The sequence below is a fragment of the Acomys minous genome (assembly GCF_964271855.1).
Source record: "Acomys minous genome assembly, chromosome: 11".
In the NCBI taxonomy this organism is placed as follows: Eukaryota; Metazoa; Chordata; class Mammalia; order Rodentia; family Muridae; genus Acomys; species Acomys minous.
Genome location: NC_140492.1, coordinates 72,252,693 through 72,276,262, shown reverse-complemented (window position 1 = coordinate 72,276,262; position 23,570 = coordinate 72,252,693). Strand labels below are relative to the sequence as shown.

At 46.6% G+C, this 23,570-nt stretch overlaps 2 protein-coding genes across 5 annotated transcripts in view; one reads left to right on the top strand and one right to left on the bottom strand.

Moving 5' to 3' along the window:
• Positions 1-787: 787 nt before the first annotated feature.
• On the bottom strand, positions 788-5,329 carry MRPL40 (mitochondrial ribosomal protein L40). The gene is made up of 4 exons (XM_084802466.1): positions 5,176-5,329; positions 4,524-4,607; positions 2,070-2,228; positions 788-1,227 (listed from the first exon to the last, which is right to left on the bottom strand). The coding sequence occupies exons 1-4, from the start codon at positions 5,229-5,231 to the stop codon at positions 903-905; spliced, it is 624 nt and encodes a 207-aa protein (XP_084658592.1). The 5' UTR covers positions 5,232-5,329; the 3' UTR covers positions 788-902.
• Positions 5,330-6,101: 772 nt separating this feature from the next.
• Positions 6,102-23,570, top strand: part of HIRA (histone cell cycle regulator) — an 80,639-nt gene continuing 63,170 nt past the window's right edge. The window contains exons 1-4 of one of the 4 annotated variants that reach the window (XM_084802422.1): positions 6,224-6,240; positions 21,179-21,241; positions 22,271-22,295; positions 22,835-22,945. In XM_084802422.1, the coding sequence (XP_084658548.1) occupies positions 22,867-22,945 (79 nt within the window). In that variant the 5' untranslated portion in view covers positions 6,224-6,240; positions 21,179-21,241; positions 22,271-22,295; positions 22,835-22,866. The other 3 variants (XM_084802420.1, XM_084802421.1, XM_084802423.1) reach the window with 3 other exon arrangements.

The window sequence follows — 23,570 nt, the reverse complement described above, 5'->3', positions numbered from 1 at the left end:
TAGAGAAGGGGAAAAAAAAATCTAGTGGTGTGTGCCTGCTGGTACACACTAGTAGGCAGTTCCTTGGGAGGCTGAGGCAGAAAGATCATTTGAACCACTTTGGGGGTAGTTTTCTAAAATATTTAATATATAGAGGCAATGTGCTTGGAGAAATTAGGCCCAGCAGAGAGCAACACTGATTCCACTAACTGAGGTGCCTGTCCTAGATGTTTTGTTGTGTAAGCTGCCCATGGTATTTCGTTATGACACCTGGTACAGAATACTGCATTCAGTAGTTCAGAGTTGCTTTTGTTTTGGAGACAGAGTCTCACATTGCACCTTAGGCCAGCCTTAAACTCCTGGCAGTCTTTCTGCCTCAGTCTTCCAAGTGCTGGAATTACAGGAGTCATTTCAGATTAACTGTAGTGAATGCAGCAGCCTCAGCCAGGTCCTACCCTCCCCTGAAGGCCAGAGCAGCTCTTGCTAACGTGTCCCTAGCTTGTTCTGGTCCAGAAAGCCCCTCGTCACCTTGAAACTCAAAGGGGAATCTTGCAGCCGTCCTTCAGCAAAGGTCCAGCTTCTGTCACACTTGCCCAACTGGCAAAATCCTGCATGACTTTCACCTCTAGTCCTTTGGGTTATTTTGTGCCTTCTGCAAATAGTTCAGAACATAACTAAGATCTTCATTTTTAAGCCATATTTCCCCTACTGGAGGGTCAATGTTGTTTTTTTGTCATTGTTTTACCAGCATCTGAAAACCAAAGCCAAACTTAGGTGAATTCATTTTGATTGAAATAAACGACAGAGATGCTTCTGATTTCACTTTATTTGTTACAGGGATGTCTCATCTGGGGAAAGCAGACTTCAGCTCGCTCATCCTGATTCCTGCGGCCAGCATGTCCTGAGGACAGCAGTTTTCAGTTCTATCTTTTGAATTCTACTTGTGTGTACACCTTGGTGATGTCATTGTACCTGCCTTCTGGGGCCTGGTAGTTAGAGATAGGCGGCGTGTGATGCGGCCCTTCTCTCTCAAAGGGGAACAGGCTGGGGTCCCGCTTCACGGCCTCAGCATGGAGCTCGGCCGACTCGAGCTTCAGCTCCTCCAGGGCTTCCTGCTGGGCCTGCAGCGCGGTTCTGATGGCGTCCCTCTCCATCTCGTGTTCCTGCTGCTTGTACAGGGCCCACCTCTTCAGCAGAAGAGCTCTGCGCTCACTCTCCTCGGAAGAATGCTCCTCCTGAGGTCGCTGTCTGTGAAAACACAAATCCAAACGTGTGAGGCCAAAGAGTGACTACACATGACTTAAGGGCTCTATGCGTAGGCACTGCCAGGAATAACCAGGTAAACTTGGGGGTAAGTTAAGAATGTAATGTCAAGGCTGGAGAGCAGACTCAGAGGTTAAGGACATTTAGTGTTTAAGAATTCCTCTCGTAGCACTAGAATTAAGTGGCTCATAGCTGCTCATAACTCCACCTCTCTAGGATCTGCTGCCCTCTTCTGGCCTCCGAGGGCACCTGCAGCCACATGAACATACCCTCAACACAAGCGCGTAAAGAAAGAAAGCAGCGCAGAACACGGCAGCAGTTGCTGTCCCCCAGCAGAGGCAGCATGCTTAGTGAGAACTACGTGAGAGAGGGTGCACAGAAGAAACATGAAAACACCAAATCCCAGCGACAAGAGCCTGTTTAGTCCTAGAGGACCACAAAAGCACCCTGACCTGCAAGGCTTTTAAAAACTGTGCACTTTTCCAAGGAAGCACAAGCTGCTGATCTTACAACTACACAACCGCAATACACACTCACTGAACATTTGTAGCAGAGGCTGAGAGTTTTCTATTGCGGCAATGGGGTGAAGGCTACGGAGCCAAGGCCTACGTCATGGTCACAGCCAACATGCGTGGAGATGAACAACATGAACCTTGGAGCAAACGTGATCTAAATTCCCTTGAGTTATGTTTTTCCAAATGCCCCAAAGCACAATCAAAATAAAAAGGGCCGAGTCAACCCTACTCACTCCTCCCCACCACAGACCAGAGCTTCAATCAGAACGAATTCATGTGCATTTAGGATGTCTTCCAGAGGAGAACCCTTACCTTGATTTATCCAAGAACCTCAAAGGGGTAATAAAATCTTCAATAGGAATCAGTTCTTGAGTGGCTTTTTCCAGTTTTCGTATCCTCTTTTTCAAGCGGTCCTTTGCTGCTTGGTCCTTCCTGGGGTCTACCTTCTTCTTCTTTCGTAGGGGTTCTGCTCTAGTGGGTACAAACATCAATGATTCTCCTGCAGTCTCAGGACAGGTATGGCGCTCAGTGAAGTGCCTCATACTTGTACCATGTGCTACAGGAAAGAGTGTCCCCAGTCCAGACTCCTTGAGTTTAGTCCATTGTCGCTGTGAGGACTTGTACGGGTCCTACCAACTCCAGGAAGCAGCACAAAAGCACGGGTTTTTGCTAAGAGGAACTGTTAACTTTGTCTTTTCTTTTACTTTTTTGTTTTTTTCCAGATAGGGCTTCTCTGTGTCACCCTGGCTGTCCTGGAACTCACTTTGTAGACCACGCTGTCCTTGAACTCAGAGATCTGCCTGCCTTTGCCTCGCAACAGCTGAGATTAAAGGGGTGTGCCACCACTGCCTAGCTTTTTTTTCTTCTTCTAAGACAGGGTTTCTCTGTGTAGCCCTGGCTGTCCTGGACTCACTTTGTACACCAGGCTGGCCTTGAACTCACAGCAATCCACCTGCCTCTGCCTCCCGAGTGCTGGGATTAAAGGCCTGCGCCACCACACCTGGCCTTCTAACTTCTTATTTTTATTTTTTTTAAAAGACAATTTGTCACATAGCCCTGGCTTGCCTTGAACTAGCTATGTAGTCAAGGATGCCCTTGAACTCTGATTCTATTGCCTTTACATGCTGAGTTCTAGTGTAGCTTTTTTTTTTTAATGATTCTGGTATTATAATGCTAGGGATTAACTTAAGTAAGGCTTTGTGCATACTAAGCAAGGACTCAATAAACCAAGCTACATTCTTGGCTTGGAAGTGTCAGTCTGTGATTCAGGGATACCTTGAAACTGCCCTGAGAAGTGAACTTTTTCAATTAATGGATTAAAAGTTGGGCGAAACCCTGTTTTGAAAAACCAAAAAAAAAAAAAAAACCCCAAAAAACAAAACAAAAACAAACAAACAAAAAACTAAAACCAAACCAAAACAAACCAAAAAAAAAAAAAAAAAAGAGTCCATCCACATTTCAAATGAATTTGTGATTTATAAAATGCTTTGAGCCTAAAAGAGACAGGATAGTCAAAGAGACTGGCTATGTCTTTATTTACTTCTCAGAACTTGCTACCAATTTCTGGGGTGTTGAGATGGCTCAGTGGTTGGGAACACTTGCGGCTCTTGTAGAGGACCTGGGTTTGGTTCCCAGCACTTACACAGTGGCTTACAACCATCATTAATTATAGTTCTAAGGGACCTGGCACCCTCTACTGGCCTTTTTGGGAACCAGGCATGCAATGTACACTCATACATGCAGACCTAACATATTAAAAACCAACCAACCAACCACAACCACCACAACAACAACAACCAACCAACCAACCAAACAAAACAACAACAACAACAACAACAACAACCAACCAACCAACCAAAAAAACCATGTCCTAAAGCTTTGGCAGTTTCAACAACAACAACCAACCAACCAACCAACCAACCAAAAAAAACCCATGTCCTAAAGCTTTGGCAGTTATCTGGTTTACTTTTAGGAACACACCTCCCAGGCATAATTTGGCATTAGGAATAAGCAAATCTGGGGATGGAGAGATGGCTCAGAAGTTAAGGGCGCTTGCTGTTCCTGATGACTGGAGTTGGTTCTCAGCACCCATATCCCGGGCTCACAACTGTCTGTAACTCTAGAGGATCTATAAACCCTGACTGGCCTCTGAGGGCACCTGAAAACATACATATAGCAGGCACATACACATAAAAAAAAACCTTAATAAAACAAACCTTTTATAGCATTAAAATCACCTAAATCAAGTTCTAAGAAAGTATCCAAAGTTCCTAGAGGAACTATATTTAGTTTTTTTTTTTCTTTTGGTTTTTCAAGACAGAGTTTCTCTGTGTAATAGCCCTGGCTGAGCTGGAGTCGCTTTGTAGACCAGGCTGGCCTCAAACTCACAGAGATCCGCCTGCCTCTGCCTCCCGAGTGCCCCGCTCTATTTTTAATCTTTGAACCTTCCTCCCACTCAGTGATTCACAATGAGCAGGGAAAAGCAAGGCCTGTGGAAATATAGACGTTAAGATACGCCCCTTAAAACACACAAGATTCCTGACAGCTAACTGCTATTTATTTAAATGACTTTACTATCAGTAGCAATGCATATATGCTGTCATAGTACAGCGCTTGTTGAAAGGACAGGCATCTACCTAAGTTTAACCATCAGCTTGACAGACTGTGAAATCTGCTAGCCAAAAGTTGGGCAGTCTTGCTTTGTCTTGGTCATATGCACACATGTGTTTCTCACACCCCAGGAGCAAAGGTCATGTTGAATTTTACCTCATAGGTATGAGCTCCCAGAAGGACAACAGCGAAGCTCTCTGGTGGGTGTGTCTGATCTGTGTCTGGCAGGTTCCGGGGACCCTGAAGGAGAGAAGGGTATGGAGAAAGATCTGATTGGGGAAAGAGAGGTACATACACATAACTACAGGGCTCCCCAAAACCTGGAGGGTGTTTGTAAGTATTTTTCACACAAAAGTCCATTCGGGCTATCCTGGAACTTGAGGAAATTCTCTTGCCTTGGGTGATCCAACAAGCCTAGGTCAAGCAAGGTCAAATTGATTATTTTTCAACTCCAGTTTCACACTTGGGATTTATTACATATCTATGTATCTACCTAAGGACAGGGTGTAATATAGCCCGAGTTTTACACGTGGCATGCAGCTGTTGATGACCTTGAATTTCTGACCCAGCCTCTATCTCCATAGTGCTGGGGTAGCCGGCGCGCGTGCCACCACGCCCACTTTTTTTGTGTTGCTAGTCTGGAGCCTTAGGCTTCACACTCGTCAGGCAAGTAGTCTGTCAACCGAGCACCCAGTTCGGACTTTCAGTAGCAACAGACGCGATCAATAACCTTTGAGCGCTAGAGCAGCTCCGGTTGCAGAGCCCGCGCACGCGTCTTAGGTACCCCGCCACCCGCGGCTGCACTCACCAGCTCCCAGGCCGCCGCAGAGCCCGCGTAGCCCACAGCATCACAGCGGTAGCCATAGCTTTTCACGCCACCCGCAGGCGGGCAGCTTCCGGGAGCGCGTCCTTGGGCGGTGCGATCCGCGGTGCCCGGTTGGATCTGGCAGGCCGCTGCCCGGAACTCGCAGAGGCGGGCCCGCTTCTGGCCCCGCCCCCGACGTGGCCCCGCCCCGAGCGAGCGCGGCAAGCTTCGTAGCGTCCTGCTACTGGCGTTCCGCTTTTCTGTGGATGCTGCGGTGCAAGTCCGCTTGTGCTGGGGTGGCTGCTCTCTGCTCCGCCTGGCTTATGTGTTCACGTCTATGCAAACGCCCCGCTCTTCCAATAAACGCGCCCGTCCGGCCCCCTGCCCCTCTCCATCAGGCTAGCTTTTTTTTCTGCATCTTATCGAGCCTAGGGCCGATAGCTTCCGAGGATAGCTGCATGCTGGCGCCGGCCCGGCTGGCGCTCACGAGATGGCCCAGTAGCGCGTGCTGATGGATGACGGATGCTAGTTACTAAGCTGGACTCGGAGCCGCGGACGGTAGAGCTAGATCTGGACACCACCCTGGCCCTGCATCGCCGGGCGGGATCTCCAGGCTCTGCCAGGCTGCCCACAGCGAGCCTCACCAACGACCGTGGCCGTGCCAGACCCAAAGCGGAGCAGCCCGGCGTTCTCCCTGCCTGCCAAAGAGCAGAGGCGGCCCCGTCCGCGTAGGGATCGGTTTCCCGCCGGGGCGATTTGGCAGGTGCGCGCCGTGACTTCCGGCGTTGCCCCGGAGCCGCCGGAGGAGGAGCGGCGCAGGGGATGCGGCTGTGGCGGCGGCGGCGGCGGCCGAGCGCAGGAGGCGGCTGTGGCGGCGGCTGGGGGCGCGGGCCGGCGATGGCGCGGCGGCGCTGAGGGAAAGGGTGGGCGGCGGCCGGAGGGCGGGCGGCGTGGGAGGAAGCTGCAGCGGCTCCATGGCCCAGGCGCGCTGAGGGACCCGGCTCTGGCTTCAGCCGGGCAGCGGCCGAACAATGAAGCTCTTGAAGCCAACCTGGGTCAACCACAATGGTGAGTGCACTCGGGAGTCGTGGGCGGCCGAGCCTGCCTCGGGGTAGGGTCTGGAGTTGGCTTGTGGCGGTGCTCAAGTCCCGCCCGCCTTGTCGGGACGCCGGTGCCGGGTGCTGGGAGCTGCAGAGCGGGCAGGAGCCGACTTTGTCCTCGGCCCGGGGACACTGGCGAGCCCGGGCACGTGCTTCGGGCTGGTTGCGGTGAAGTCCGCCTTCGCCCCAGGCCATGGCGCTGCGTCCCGCGCCGCCCACCCTTAGTCTGGGGTGCCTGGCGCTTGGGTGCTGTAAGCCGGCTTGAGCGCCGACCTGGTGCTGCCACTCGGCTTCACCGTTTAGTATGTGCTCAGATGGTTGTTGTGAGTATGAAACTGGGGCGACATCCCCCTTGTGGCCTTTCAGTGGCTCGGTGAAGATCTAGAATCCGCCTGCGAGACTGATTGTATTGCTGTTTCTCGGGCCTGGAGCTTGTGACAGTGCCCCCACTCGGGCTATTGCGTCCTGGACTGGGTAGAGCTGGGGCTCAGGTCCTTCCGAAGGACCACGAAGGGACCACGCTTAATGCGGAGTCCGGGCTACAGCGTGCTGACTAAGCTCGGAACTAGTGGTGCACAGGTGTGTCTAGGAGATGAGCGACTTTGGATACGTGGTGGTGACTTCAAAAAACACCCTGGTCCAGATGGCTGCTACAAAGCAGCCGGTGGCATCCAGTTTTGCCGAGAACTACTGCAGGAGTTGGTTTGTTCTGCCAAATGATCGCAAAAGAGCTAGAGCCTCTCCCAGCTGTAGTACTTGAGTCTCTGGAAGCACACGAAGGGCGCCCTAGTCAGCGGCTACCCTCTGCTGAAAGGGAAAGGGTCTCCCTGATACTGTCTTGTTCCTCATTTCTACTAAATGCATCTAGAGGGAGCCACAGTTTTTTTTTTTTTTAAAGCAAGAGTAGTAAGATGCATTTTCCTTTTTTTCAGAATCCACGTGGTCTTTTCATTTTGTATTTGGTCCCGGGTGCTTTTTACTTACAGCCAAACACCTGTGTTTTCGGTCACAAGGAACGTGGTCCAGAGTGTGAATATGTGCTCTCTGCACTTCACGGAATGATTGTGAAGTTAAGCTAAGAACGGAGACGTTAAAGTTCATTGCCCAGAAAATGCATTAGAAATCTAAGTAACGGGGAGGGAAAAGAATACGATAAAAATATATTGCATGTATTTAAAAAAATCTAAGCGATATGATTATTAATGATAAAAGATGTTGAGACTTAAGCAAATTTCTTTTTTTTTTTAATCTAAAGGCAACCTCCATCTCTAATTTGTCTCTATCTATGAGATGATGCTGTTTGTGAGTCACTACTAAGCAGGCGTTTAAAGATGGTAGTGAGTAGTTGGAGTTGCTTCCTTGCAGGACCCTGAATGGTAGTAGTAGCTAGTAAAATTAAGCTTCCTTTGGGTGAATAAACAGAACCTACTGCATTGGAGGGGATGCACGATTGTGCTTCCTGGCGTTCGCACTCTGCAGTTGTGTTTCCTGTCTTCTTAAACAGCATGGACATACTTTTCTGTAGTGTGAGAGTTCAGAGGAGAGGAAAAGAGAGCTGAAGGTTTCCCCTATGATGGCAGGGGACCCATTTAGACAAGACAGGCATCTAGAAGAGGCTAAAGGCAGAGAGAGAAGTGTTTGTTGGTCTTCATTTTTCTGGCCCAGCACTAGAGAAGCCTCTAACATAGCATTTTCAGCCACACACCTGTTTTAGGGGCTGCTCTTTGTATTGTGTGATCCTTACTTGACATCAGCAGTACCCACCACCGTAGTTGCCCATTTACCACAACCAAAAGTCTCAGTGGACATTGCTGATGTCCACTGGTAGTCTAGATCACCTACAGTGGAGATGTTCTGATGTATGGTTATCAGCAAGTTAATAAATCTTGACAATGCAATTTTGCAATGTAACTTACTTTGAGCCGGTGCATGCCTGTAATCCCAACACTCAGGAAGCAGAGGCAGGTGGATCTCTTTGAGTTCGAGGCCAGCCTGGTCTACAAAGTTTCTACACAGAGAAATCTGGTCTACACATACACACACACCAAAAGAGAAAGAGAGAGAGAGAGAGAGAGAGAGAGAGAGAGAGAGAGAGAGAGAAAGAACATGCTAGGGAGTGAGCTCAAACTCGAGAGGGGAGAGAAATTTGCATTGGATGTAGATTTAGGCTGAATTCAAGATAACATCACTTACTAGTTAAGGATTCTTGGGTTTTACTAATTTTAGGCCTTGGGAAAATCATGTAAAAACACTTCAGGCAGAGGCAGGCGGATCACTGTGAGTTTGAGGCCAGCCTGGTGTACAAAGTGAGTCTAGGACAGCCAAGGCTACACAGAGAAACCCTGTCTCTAAAAACAAAAACCAAACCAAAACAAAACAGACTTTTTTTTCACCTTGTACTCAATATAAAAGGTTGCCCCTAAAGTGTGATACAAAATAACAATAAGTATTGCTTATATTGATGTTGTATGCAGTATACTTTCCACACATTTTTGAGATGTAATCTTGTTGACTATATTTTACTTACTTATGTTTTTTGGAGACAAGATCTTTTAAGTGCTGAGATTAAAGGTGTATCATACCTGGCCATACAGTTTACTTTAATCATGGCAAAAATAAATTTCATTTCTGAGCCGGGCGTGGTGGCACACGACTTTAATCTCAGCACTCCGGAGGCGGAGGCAGGCGGATCTCTCTGAGTTGAGGCCAGCCTGGTCTATAAAGAGAGTCCAGGACAGCCAAGGCTGTCTGAGTAAGGTTAAGGTTATGTACTGGGTGCTAGTTGTAGTGGCACACACCTAATTATAGTAGGTGGGGAGGCTGAGGCAGAAAGAGTGAGTTAAAGAAGGGCTTATCTCCAAGTGTAGATGTGTCTCCGGGCAGAATGTTAATAACAGAGAGGTTGTTCTTGGAGAGTCAGGATCAAACAGAGAATGCTGCAGAAGGTAAACTAAGAAAGAAAGAAAGAAAAGAAAGAAAGGGAGTGTGGCTTGGGGCATGGGTGGAGTCATGAACACCGTGTGAGGAACTTGGGTTTTCTTTTTCGGTTGTGGCGAGGGGAGCATTGAAGTTTTTGAGGGTTTGGACATCTAGCAGGTGTTTTAGGAAGTCCTTGTAGGACTCAGAAGGTGTTCTCTAGATCTTGGTAAGATGTGCTGAGACAGGGAGGAAAAAAGGTTAGGGGTGGCAGAGATCAGAAAGAGGAGGCCCTGTACATAACGGAAGCATTAATGGGGCTTGGCCATTACATGCATGTAGTGTAGAATCGAGTGTTTTGAGTTTATTTCTTAAGCGTTCTGGAGAAAGACTACAGATGAGAGATGGGCAGCGGTGTTTTCTTTTGTGTGTGTAGTGTATGTGCACATGTATGTGTAACACATTTGGAGGCTAGCAGAGGATGGCAAATGCTCTGCTCTATCACCACTCTGCTCCTTACATCCCTGAGACAGATGTACCCTGGCAACCAGGAAGTCCCAGTGAGTCCCCTTCTTGCTACAGATGGATAAGTGTACAGTTTTGGGTTTTTATATGGGGGCTGGGGTTTTGAATTTAGGTTCTCATGTTTGCTCAGCAAACTCTCTTTACTCACTGAGCCATCGACTGAGCCCCCCAGTGCAGCTCTCAGGTGTTTATCTGTTTGTTTGCTTGTTTATCATGTTTGTGCGTGTGTGCATGTGTGCCAGAGGTGAATGTCAGGTTTCTTCCATTGCCCTCTCCCTTTTGAGACAGTGTTTCTCACTGAACCTAGAGCCATCCTTTGGGCTTAGGCTACCTCAGTGATCCCTCCAGGCACTCCTGTCTTTCCTCTCAAGTGCTGGGATTGCTGGTGTGGTGTGACACCTGGCTTTTCATGTAGGTGCCAGGGACAGAATTCAGGTCGCTTTACCAACTGAGCCATCTCCCTGACCCCAGACCCCTAAACATTTATTTTAATCAATGAGCTATACATGGTGGCTCATGACTAGAAACCTCACACCCAGGAGGCAGGAGGACTGCAGTGAGCTTGACTGAGGCCAGCCTGGCCAATAGATTGAGATCCTTTCTGGTATATATCTTGTGTGTGTGTATGTATATTTTTTTCATTTTAGAATCTTAATATAATAAGTGGTTGAAAATGCACTTTAAACTTTATAAGGAGATTCATAGTTTTACAGCTGGGAGGCACACCTGAGCAGTCCCTGCCTCTGACTAGTGAAGCCAAGTGGAGAGCCTGGTGGTTTTGTCTCAATCTTGGGCCTTGTGAGTCTCCATGGAAGTGATACATACTGTGTCTGTCTCGCCCGTATAATTAACCCAGATATTTCTAGTGTAACCTAATTACTTTCTGTATTTGTTTATAGATTAAGAGGGGCCTAGCAGATGACACAGTTCTGGTCTAAAAATTGAGGCGCGTTCTCCCCAAAGTCAGCAGCATCACTCAGAGGACTGGGTGGGGCTGTTAATGGTGGGAAAGGGTGCTGCTGGTGTCTGGGTTGCCTCCTTTGCCAGCAGAAACCCGAGGTTCTTTTTCTACAGGACAGTCTGTAGGTTGGGGCACATGTGCTAATGCTCCTAACCTGGTATTCCCGTGAGTGCCAAGGAGTGGTTTTTGTTTGTTTTTGTCTTCGTTTTTGCCAGCCCATCTTGCACTTTATTGTCATTGCCACCTCAGGCCTTGACTGCACACTTGTGCAGTGGATACAGCTGCTCCTTCCGCTGCTGCTTCTTGGTCTTCAGCTTCTCCTCGTGCTTGGTGAGATGGCGGCGCATGGCCATTTTTGTAATCACTTGGTACCTTAGAACTTATGACCTAGTAGATTTCATTTGAGTTTCTTGAAGAAACTTCTGGCAGTTGGCTTTTGAGAATTCTTTGGTCATGGGGGAATGAAAGCTCTGCTTTCTGAGACAAGCAGGAGGGAGGGACCTGTGCTCTTTCTTGGACCATCTAGGTTGTATGCCTTCTCATGTGCTGGTTACTGTTGCCCTCTGGCTTATATGGGTGAGAGGCAGATAAAATTGGAATGGCACTAGAGCCTGCCTACAGAAAGGCGGAGACTTTGTCTTTGCCCTTGCCTTATTCCCAAAGCTGAGAATGGTGCTCGGCATAGCCTACAGTATTCACCAACCCTCACCTGGTGAACACTGTGCTGGACCCTGAAGGAGGAGATAGAAGGTGGCCACTACCCTTGACTTGCTTCCTGTTTGTCCCAGCTGTGTCTTCTTATAGATCGGGTTTCTGGGGGAATCTGCTGGGGACTACAGTGATAAGGAAACATTTTGTTTAATCGTCTACCTAAGGAATTCATTTGTGTCAAGATTTCTTAAATTCTACTTATTTAAGTCTCTCTCTGTGTGTGTGTGTGTGAAGAAAGCAAGCGGTCACAGGCACATTGTGGGTATGGAAATCAAGGGCAACTCTTGAGAGTCAGTTCTCTTCTGGAACCTTGTGAGAACCAAGGAACAAACTCAGGCCTGTGTCTCTACTCACTGAGCCAAGAGCCACCTTACCAGCACTGTTAGGGTTGAAATATTTGCACTTTTTTTTTTTTCAAGACATAGGGTTTCTCTGTGTAGCCCTGGCTGTCCTGGAACTCATTCTGTAGACTGGCCTGGCCTTGAATTCAGAAATCTGCCTGCCTCTGCCTCCCGAGTGCTGGAGTTAAAGGCATGCACCACCACTTTGGCAACTTTTCAATTCTTGACCAATTTTTTAAATGTGCTTTTAGCTATATAAGCATATCATATCTATTGATAATAAATTTTAATTTAATACAATTCTATGCTATATAATTTTATCATTTATTGAAAACAGAATTTATATACTAACAATGGATATGTTTATTTTTACATGAAGATTTGAATCAGCTGAATAGTTGATACTGGGTGATGTAAAATAATCTTAGACATTTTCAGAGGTGATATTTTAATTTTATAATCGCCAATGCTGAGAATTACTTTCTGTATACATAGTGCAAAATGGTGGAAGTATGTTTAGGAACATCAGGAATGTTTTCAAATTCCCTTTTTTTTTTCCTTTTTCGAGACAGGGTTTCTCTGTATAGCTCTGGCTGTCCTGGACTCACTCTGTAGACCAGGCTGGCCTTGAACTCAGATTGATCTACCTGCCTCTGCCTCCTGAGTGCTGGGATTAAAGGTGTGTGCCACCACTGTTTGGCTGCAAATATTATTTTAATGCCAAGCCAAAACTACTTGAACTGTTTCTTGTGAAACTGAAATTAGAAACTCAAATAGCAACTTTAAAGTCAAACATTTCTAATACAACACTGTCTAAACCAGTGTGTTTCTATAAAATGAAAATGTCTACACAGTAAAAACACGATGGTTCGTGACACAGTAATCTTGAGTCTGAGCTGAGATGTTTCAACGGTGCTGCTTTGCATGATGCATGTGCAGTGAAAAGTGTGCATGTTGTAAGTTTAGAACTGAGACTGCAGTGAAGTTGTGTAGTGCAAGATAGACAAGAACTGCCAGAAACACACAGAACCTCTACAAGTTTGATCTTGAATCTTTGGCCATTGCGCTATCATAAACCTTTTATTGTTGCCAATTTTTCTGTGGTTCTTACATATGGGTGTGTGACCCACAGTTTAGGAATCCTGAAGCTGGGCCATATCCTTGTAGTTTACTTCTTTCCTTCTTTTCTCCCTCCCTCCTCCCTCCCTCTCCTCTCCATCCTCTCCCTCCTCCTCCTCCTTCTCTTCTAATTCTTCTTCTTTCAGATAGTGTTTCTCTGTGTAGCCTTGGCTGTCCTGGACTCACTTTGTAGACCAGGCTGGCCTCGAACTCACCGTGATTCGCCTGCCTCTGCCTCCTGAGTGCTGGGATTACAGTCATGTGCCACCGCACCCAGTTCGTAGTTTTCTATTTTAAGAAGGGAAGTAGAGTAAATAGAAAAGATAGAAAACAACTGCCAAACACCCCTCCCACAACAAAAAGAAAACTCATTTAGGTCAAAACTTGTTCCTAAAACTAGTATTTGTCTGCTGTATTAACTAATATAAGACAGGCCAAGCTTATACGGAGGTTGTCTTGGAAAACAGCACCATAGTGAGGGGTAGACAAAAGGGGCAGCAAATCTCCTTCGAGGACTAAGGATAGAGCTTTCTTGGAGCAGACTTTGGGGCTATGGCACGGTCCAAAGACATTCTGCAGAGAATATAATAAATATAATAAATTTACTCACTTGAAAAATACCAAGTGCTAACTGTGTGCCAGGGGCTGGGCTTAGAGCTAGTAACAATGAGAAGCTAAACAGCTCCCCAGAACAAAGCTGTCCATCTAGAGCTGGGTATCTTGTTCACAGGAAAGAGGTGGTAAGGGGGAGAGCTTCCGGAGTAGGCATCTAGCAAGTGACAACTAGAAGAAGGATGGAAAGCCACCGGTGTCAGCCTGGCAAGTAGGATGGTAGCAAGTATGTTGTCATGTGAAAATGGCAAGACAACAGCATTGCAGGTAAGGCCAGAGAGCAAAGAGACACCCTGAGCAAGAGCTGTCTGCAGTGTTAGGTAGGTCAGTGTGGAGGGGAATGACAGAGACATTAGCAACACTAGGGAGAGATGGGTATAGGAGAATTTCAGTTATTTGTTAGGCTTACTGGGTTTTTATTTGTTTTGAGACAAGGTCTCAGAATTATACCAAGGCTGGACTTGAACTTTGTAAATTCAAGAGGTTCTCCTGCCTCCCATGTTTCTGGAACTACACATACGTGTTACTATAACAACCTGAAATAGGAAAATTGTAAATAAAAGGCGCTTTGGGAAAAGCCTGAGCAAATACTTCCCTGCAAAGGTTGCCTGCTGCAGAGTTTTGTATGCTCTTCGCAGTCACACCAGTGTGAATTTGAGAAGTGATGTGGAAGGATGATGAGCTGGGAGGGAGGCAGAGCAAGAGCCACAGGTGGCCTCGTGAGGAGGAAACAGCTATACCACAACAGGAGGAAGTGGGAGCTGGTGACTCTTACGAAGCTGTTGTGGTGACCCAGGCAAGAGATAATTATATCTGATTGAGGTGGTGATCCTGATAAGTCACAGATGGTTTTATGTATGGAGCTGAATTGTCCTAAATCAGACTGACGGGTCAAGGCCTTTGGATTCCCTAGGATGGAGTTAGAGATGGCTGTGAGCCTCCATGTGGGTCCTCTGGAAGAGCAGCCAGTGCTCTTTACTGCTGAGCCATTTCTCCAGCTTTCCCTTTGATTCTGAGACAGGATCTTGCTTTATAATTCAGGCTGCCTTTTTCTCAAGGCTCAGCTTTCAACTTACTTTGATATGTACTCAGAAGTAGAATTGGTGGGTCACAATAGTTATTCTATTTCTGATTAGCCCTCAGACTTTCATATTGCCATTATACCATGGTTTATATTTTCCCCATCAAACCATGGGTAGCCAGGAAGCAATGAAAAGATGGTCATTCTCATCAATCTTGAAATCCAAATCAAAATGAGGCATCATATTACTTCAAGTCCTCGCAATGAGCAGCAAGTGACAAATATTAGCTTTGTAGAGTAGGCTGGCCTTGAGCTCACAGAGATCCACCTACTTCTGCCTCCATGCCCAGGGTCTAAAAGTTCTTAAAGAATTTTAAGGATTTTCTTCCTTCCTTCCTTCCTTCCTTCCTTCCTTCCTTCCTTCCTTCCTTCCTTCCTTCCTTTTTGTTGTTGTGTAGCCCAGGCCTCCAACTCAGAGATCTGTCTGCCTCTGCCTCCCAAGTGCTGGTGTTAAAGGCATGCGCCACCACCATCTAGCCCTGAGAATTTCTTAATAACCAAAATAGTCTTAAAAGTATAAAGTAGGTAAACCAGGTGGTGGTAGTGGCACACACCTTTAATCCTAGCACTTGGGAGGCAGAAGCAGGTGGATCTCTGAGTTCGAGGCCAGCCTGGTGGTCTACAAGGTGAGTTCCAGGACAGCCAAGGCTACATATATAAACCCTGTCTTGGGGGGGAAAAGTTGGAGACCTCATACGTTGTGATGGAAATAAAACAAAGCAAAACCAATCAAAACAATATGGGATTGCCTGGCATAAGACACCAAGAACAGTGAAATAAAGTAGGGAGCCTGGGGGGATACGGCCAGTTGACTTATCAAATGGTTGTTGCTGGCCCTGGAGAAGAGCCCAGAGCACAGCACATGGTAAGGTACTCTCCACCCCTGCGCCGTATGCCTGTTTGTCAAGTGACTGCTGACCAGCTGGCCTCAAATATCCACCTCCCCAGTTCTGGATTAGAGGTGTGTGATCGCTGCCTGGCTAGTCAGTAGATCATGTGTGGGCTGAAGCGGGGTGATCTGGAAGCAAATCCTTGGAGAAGAAGTGGCCTGTGATGAGTGTGTAGGAGTGGTCTGGTTCAGGTTGACTGGTAGAAAAGATACTGCCCAACACTGCTAGAGTTCAGGGTTTAAGCTGATTTGTCTTTTGTCTCTGTCTCTGTTCAAAGAATGGCCTGAAGTTGGAGGCAGTTGGGAGTTCATCATTATCTTGCTATGCTGAAGGAAAAGTCCTTTAGCCCGCCAGGGTAAGATGGTTTGCTTAGCTCCACTCAGAGAACCAACCCTTCACTAAGGCCACTCCCATCGACAAGGTGTAGTGACTGCTTTCCGGGGGCTGAGAGGCCTCTGCCGTAGGGAGCTGAGAGCCAGCACTTCATTGGCAGTGCTGCGAAAGTCCACCCCACACTAAACTGCTGTGCATCAAGTATCACTAAGGTAGAAAAAATGGTGCTACGTAAACCAGTCAGACCTTTGACTAAAGTGTATCCTGGTCTGAGAAATGCTAAGTGGATGCATCTGAGAAGCACTGTATCTTGGTCTGTCCACAAGGAGCAGGTGTGTGTGTCCACACCACAACTTCTACAGATTAGGAATCCAGTGTTTGGGACAATCAAACACTTGATCACGGTTGTAGAGAAGATAGGAGGTAGGACTGGAGAGTTGTCTAGAGAGGAACATTAAAATGTTCCTTTGGAGTAAGAGCTAAGCTCCTGGACGGAGCCTTATCTGACCATGCTTATAACCTCATGATCCAAAGCTGTGTGTCTCTACCTTTCTGCCTAGCTTGCCCTCTGCTGGGACTTAATTCAGTTGTTACTTCTGAAGGAAGCCCAAGGCTAGGTTTTGTGTGCGTGCGTTACATGTTTTTGTATTGGGCACATTGTAGGTGTTTACAAATGTGGACTGGGTGAGAAAACCTCTAGGGGATGCTTCAGATGTAAGTGTAAGGACACGGGCTATAATTGGTATCTGCGTACTTCTTGGGTAATAAGAACGGGAAGTGTTCTGACAAGCTTCCTAAGAAGGCCACTATTTTCTTTCTTCTTCTTTGGTTTTTTGAGACAGTATTTCTCTGTGTAGCCTTGGCTGTCCTAGACTGGGTTTGTAGACCAGGCTGGCCTTATACTCACAGCGATCTGCCTGCCTCTGCCTCCCTGAGTGCTGGGATTACAGGTGCATACCACTAGGCCTCTCTGAAGGCCAACTTTTAATATTACATTTCACAGACTTAAAGGACAGAAAATCATTCTTCCTTGATGCTGTCACAACATAGAGCTTTTTTATTTTTTATTTTTAAGTTAAAATGACTAATGTCTTTCTTAAAGTGTCTGAAGCCAAAAGGTAGATGAATTTTGTATTTTTGCTTATCCCTTTTGTGACATACACCTCCTATATCAATAGGCTTAGTGATTTAAAACAGCCATTTTTATCATTTGCTTATGATTCCACAAGTTGACAAGGCTCAACAAGTTGACCTTACCTCAGATTTCCTGAGTCTGCTGGGATGGCTTCCGCAGCCTGCAGGTAGAACACCTAAGCGTGTCTTTGCTCAGGGCCTTGATTTTCACTCTAGTGTACTCATCAGACCTCTTTCTGTGGACTGGGAACCAGATTTCTCCAGATGGCAGAAGCTGAGATGCTAGACCTTCCTAAGGTTCAGCCTATCGCAGGAACAGTGTCTCATCTGCTTGTTGGTTAAAGCAGCTGACAGACCAGTCCCAACTCAAGGTGGAGGAGCCCATATCGGAGCAGGGGTCCTAGGGAGACCCTGTGTATTTTACTGGGGCCTGCTGAGGTAGCCCAAAAGCCTGGAGTGATGTCTGGCACAGCAGGTTGTGTCAGGAGGACACATTCATGCTCTGGCCCACGTTCCCATCCTTCTTTGCTTCAGAGCCTCGGTAGGTGGTAATCGCTTAGCTAGTCCTATCACAGCACTCACAGCTCCAGGCTTTAGAGCTGTGTGCTGTATGGCTGTGGGCAACTTTCTGAGCCTTTCTGTGTGCCTGGGTTCCTTCCAAGTATAAAATGAGAATGTCAGAAGTATTTATCCAGGAAATGGTACAAGAGTCAGAAAATGCCTAGGCTGAGCACCCCCTCCCCTTGAGTTTGTGGGGCAAATCAGATACACAATAGCATGTTCTGCTAGTGAGGCTTGATTCTAGCCTTGGAGAGGCAGCATTCATGAGGTGTGCCCAGCATGGCCCTGGCTCTTCTTCCCTAGGAAGCCCCCAGTGGGGGTGGCTGTTGCATTCCTTACTGTACTTGGAGAAGTCTTCTGTCCTGGATGCTGCAGGATGTATTGGTGCTAATTTGCCACTGTACCTTGGTATCTGGCAGAACTCACCGCCTTAGCTTACTGCTGTATGCCACACCTGGAAAAGTACCTGCATGACTTGACATTAGGCTCACAGCCCCAAATGGCTTTCCTGGTTTCTCAAACCTTTTCTGTGAGTGGATGGGCAAGAAAGCTACTGTCTTGGAGTTCCTTCTCTCCTGTCCTTTAGCCTCTGGGTAAGTGTGATGCCAAAGAAGAGCAAAGGCATGCCAGTGTGCTAGGTGGGTGTACTGACAAGAAGGTACCAGGTGGAGCCCTTCTGCTCTGCCTCAGCTTGCTTTTAAGATCTACCTTCCATTATGCCACTGTAAAATTTCTGCATCCTCTTCTTTTTCTTTCTTTCTTTCTTTTTTTGGTTTAACTTTTTAGTGTGTGTGTGTGTGTGTGTGTGTGTGTGTGTGTGTGTGTGTGTGTGTGTGTGTGTAGGACAGAGGACAACTTGCAGGAGTTGGTTCTCCCACCATGTGAGTTTTAGGGGTTGAATTTAGGTTGTCAGACTTGGTGGAAAACACTTTTACCTGAGTCATCTTGCCAGTCAACGGATTCTTTTCTTTCTTTTAAAGATGTATTTATTATGTATACAGTGCTCTGCCTGCATATGTGCCTGCATGACAGAAGAGGGCATTAGATCACGTTATAGTTGGTGTAAGCCACCATGTGGTTGCTGGGGATTGAACTCAGGACCTTTGGAGGAACAGCAGAACAGTCAGTGCTCTTAGCCTCTGAGCCATCTCTCCAGCCCCCATGGGTTCTTAAAGACTAAGACAAAACTAATTAAGATCTGCTGTATGTGGCATCTGGGGGAAGACTTTGAAGCCCTCCCACCTCTAGGTGCAACCACTGTCAGGTCTGTTCTTCAGAGCTATCTAGAATAGCTCTGAGCTGTGTGGAGGCTTATCTCATGAAGCCCAGGAATAAAAGGATAGCCTGTGTCAGAGAGAACGAGGACTGAGCCTTCTACATGTCCAATGTCCAAGATAGCTTTTAGCAGTGTGTGTGTGTGTGTGCGTGCACACACACACATACACATGCTCCAGAGAGGCACCAAGCAGCTGCTTGTCTAGACTTGACCAATTTCTGTAGCATGCAGATCACACTGAGGGGACTTGGGGACCAGGAAAAGACTACCATGCGATGATGGCGTCTAATGTGTTAGCTTGTTAATTTGGAATTCAGCAGCCTCTAGAATATGTAGTGCGATGTCAAAACTTTCCAAAGGTTCCTATTTGTATTTGACATACCTGTTCTGTAGTGGTCTTGCACAGCTGTTTCTCCCACTACCACTTAGTGATCAGTAAGAATAAAAATATATTTCCCTGTGTTGTGGGAGTTCATGCTTGATTAGATCATACAGCTAAGTCTCAGGAAGATGATGCCAAGGGGCATCACTAAGGACCCATATAGGTTACTGCCTTTGGGTACCCACTTTGGATTTTCCATACTGGGATAGGGTCCATGGCAGGGTTTACAGCTCTCCCTCAGGTAGACATCATGAGCTCCCACCTTATTACTTGTGAGAGTCTAGAGCTGATGACTGCATCCCTTGTCTGTAATAGTAGCTGCTGATGCTCAGTTGACTGTCACACTTTTAGTCACTCATAGGCTGAGGATGTAGTGTGAACTCAGTAGCTTCTAATATGACACCTTCAGCTTTGGTGCCCTTGGCCTTGGAAGCAGAACAGGGAGATGGCCATTACCCACTAGGCACAAGGCCCTTGGATTACCTTCCACAGACTGCTTAGTTTTGGTTTCTTTGCCTGATTTGGTCTGCCCTGAAAACCAATTTCGTAAGCCAGGCCTGTGTACAGAGGGGCCCTTTGTGGTTTCTTTTCTTCTTTTTGGTTTTTTGAGACAGAATTTCTCTGTGTAGCTTTGGCTGTCCTGGACTCTGTAGACCAGGCTGGCCTCGAACTCCACAAGGATCCACCTGCCTTAGCCTCCTGAATGCTAGGATTAAAGGTATGAACCACCACCTCCTGGCTGCCTTTGTGGTTTCTTAGACCCTGCTTTAACCCCTGACCCTCAGGAACTCTGATCATTCAGTTTAATAGAGTGTACACTTTAACAGAGGACTAGACAGGGGGATGCTGAGAAGGTGTCATTGTATGATACTACTCCTGCAGAAATGTGAACAAATGTCTACTCATTCCATGTAGGGAACCAGTGGTGAGCCAGTGGGTTTTTCAGGTTACTTACAGGAGTATGGAAGACTCAAAGACAGCTGTATTTCTGAAAGCCCACCCTGGCTTGAGTGACAGCTCTTGAAAGCCAGAACCTAGAGTGTACTGCATAGCATGCGGTGCAGGCAGCTTGTAGGTTACAGAGTGTCTCTCTCAGCATGCTTAGTTGGTTTGAGCCTCTTCTAGGCAGCTCAGCTGGTCTGAAAGTCTCTCAGTAGGCCTTATTGCCTATGCAGTTTTGGGGAGGAAGGGGGACCAGTGTATCTGTCAGTTTCAGAAATTTCCTGAGGTTTTTGTTGTTTACTTTTTAGTTTTAAGTAACTTCCCTGAAGTATGGAATGTTTTACCTCCCTTCAGAACATTCTGAGTCTTACGAGCTTCTCTCCAAGATGGAGTGCTTTATCTTGGAAGGAATTGCTACACATCCTGTGAGTATAGACTTACAGGACCACTTGGAGGAACCAAAAGCTTAACAATGGAAGAGAGGGCCCTAGGCTGTAATGACCCATTGGACCTGCTTATAACCTTCTTTCCAAGTTGTTGGCCAAGTACAGACCCACGTGATTGGAATATGTCACCAGGCATAGATGTGGACCCTTTCATAGGAACCTGTGACTTGAGCTTTATTGCAGACAGTTTATAGCCTTTATATACTCAGGTCCCCAGGAAATACGCAGAGATGCGGTAGTCTCTTATTCTCAGTGGTGGCGTGCTTAGTGTCTGTTGGGCTTTCAGCTGTCTAATGTTGCTTGGAGAGTCTCTAGCAGTTTTGACTAACTGAACCTGTTTGTTTACCCCACTCTTACAGGTAATTTTACCTATAGCCTGATGGTTTGCCCTAGGTGTAAAAAATGAGAGATGTTATTTGAATAACCAATATTTTATTTTATTTTATTTTTTCTGTTTTCTTTTTGGTTTATTGAGACAGGGCTTCTCTGTGTAGCCCTGGCTGTCCTGGACTTGCTTTGTAGACCAGGCTGGCCTCGAACTCAGAGATCTGCCTGCCTCTGCCTCATGAGTCCTGAGATTGCAGGTTTGTGCCACCACTGCCCAGTGTATCAATATTTTGTTGTTATTCACCAGTGAATAAAAGCCCATCTAGATATGTTTTTTCTTTATTTCCAGGCAAACCGATATTTTCAGTTGATATTCACCCTGATGGGACCAAGTTTGCAACTGGAGGACAAGGTATGTTTGTAGAGTGAACATCACTTCCCTGTTGCCATACTTGGCTTCTCCTGGTGGTCCATGGTTAGCTGTACTGAGACAGTCTGTTGGCTGGCAACATTGCTGCACAATTTGAGCAGCTTAAATCACAAACTTCTTTTGGAGCTGGATATGGTGGCACAGGCCTGTGCTCTCAGCGTGTGGAAGACAGGAAGATATAAATTCTAGGCTAGCCTAGACTGCAAAGTGAAGTCCTACTTCAAGATGAACATTTTTTTGGGGTCTGTAGGATGATCTTATAAATATTTTGAAACTGGCTTATCATTCTAAATACTTACTGCTTTTTATTAAGTTAAAGCTAGAATGAAATTGTGTCCCTACACTCAGGTTATTAGATATAAATTGGTAGGAAGCCTCCTTAGACAAAGACCAGCTACAGAGCAGCAAGGATTCTGTCAGTAATTTCAGCTGAAAAGAGGAATAGATGGCTAGCCTGTGCCCATTGTCTAGACAAAGGAATTTGACTGCATTAGTGAGAAAGTAAGACTGTCAGAGCATTTGAAAATATCATCCATAGTGTTATCAATATGCTTCATTTGGCATCTGTTGTAATATTGAGATAACATAGCTCTGTTTGGAAAGACAACAAGCACCGTTTTTTAATGCCAGGAAACCAAGCTTTTATTTATAGCAGTGAGAAGTAGCATTCGCTCAGGATGCCCCACCTCCACCTTCCAGGTGCCCCAGGCTGGGCTGACAGTAGGCCATTTGCACAGAGGTAGGTGCAAGGCTGTTGTGGTTGAGACTTTTCCCTCTCAGGTCTAGGAGCGATATTTAGGAAATATTTTTACATAATGGCCAAGAAGTGGTTTCAAGCATTTTGCCAATACTTCAGAGCATCCATTCCAGACATTCATTATTTTCTCATGACTTGTAAACAATCAATCAAACACAAATAATTAGTAAAATGTATAGATAGACTTTCAGCACAGCTGGCATCAACTTATGACCCTCCTAAATTCCCTCTTCTGGTTGATCTCCCATCTATAGGTGACTGCAAAGGGCAGATAAGAAGGTAATGAGCCCTTTTTCCTGTGTTCAGGGCACATTTCAAATTTGGGTCTCAAAGCGTCCAGTCAATTCTGGAAACAGCCACCGGATCCAGGCAGCACCTTGAAGGGGAGGGAGACCCTGGTAGGGACTGCACTTTTCTCCTTTTCCTCAGTGCACAAGCACAGACCTGAAGGGGCCTGGTAGTGACTTTCCTTCCTCTTTGTTTTGTAGATGAGGAGTCTGTGTGTTCTTGATGAGAATGAGGACCTCAGAGGCTAGATGGGGCTCTGTCCCCTCCTAATTTGTAGTTCAGTCAGCACTCTTTTTATAAAGACAGGCTGGCCTCAGCTACTATTAAATTCACTCTCTTTTGGGTCCCTGTAGGTCCTTGTTTTTCCCTCCTTCACCTTTTGTGTCATTTACATTAATAATTCAAGATAAGTGCTTAGATCTAGTCAAGTATGAATTATAGAAACTAAATGAGCATTTTCTATAGTTAATGTTATCAATTTCAAATTTCCACTTTCTGCATATTAAGCTTTTCTTGCTCCTTCATTCCAGGACAGGATTCTGGGAAGGTTGTGATCTGGAATATGTCTCCAGTCCTCCAGGAGGATGACGAGAAGGATGAAAATATTCCCAAGATGCTTTGCCAGATGGACAATCACTTAGGTATTACAGAGTGGCCCTTTGCAGGCTTTGCGTGTTGGCAGAGTGCCCAAGGTTAGCACATGTGTTTGTAATTAGAGAGATAAGGCCCCGTGCGGCGTTAACTCCCCTCGGCCTGCTGTCTGAAGGCACAGATGTTGGCTGCACACCTGGGTGAGTTATTCGGCAGAAGACTCGGCCCGCCCACAGAACCGTCTTTGGACAGTCTGCAGGTACCTCTGGTGATTTCCTGCTCATGAGTCGTTACTGCCTGATTCCATGGGGCTTTGGGGCCAGTGACCTGGACACAGTAGGGTTCTGGGGAAGGGTACATGAGAGACACCAGATGTCTTGGATTGGCGCTATGTCAGTAAGAGTTTCTCTGCCAGGACCCTTTAGACTGCGGAACGATTTCATGTTTTCCTTCCCTGTTGTATGTAAAGCCTAAGTGCCTGTTGGCAGTTACTAGTGTCTGGTGTTAGTCCTTTCCTCTGCTTTGTGTGCTCTTCCCCTCCCAACAAGCCTCTTGGACTCACTAGGTCTAGAGCGTAAGTTGCTCATGGGCCGTGCGTTGGTGTCAGTATTATTAGGTTCCATCATATTTCATATCTCCCAAGATTGGGCTGTGGGTGCTCCTGGAGGCTCGGAC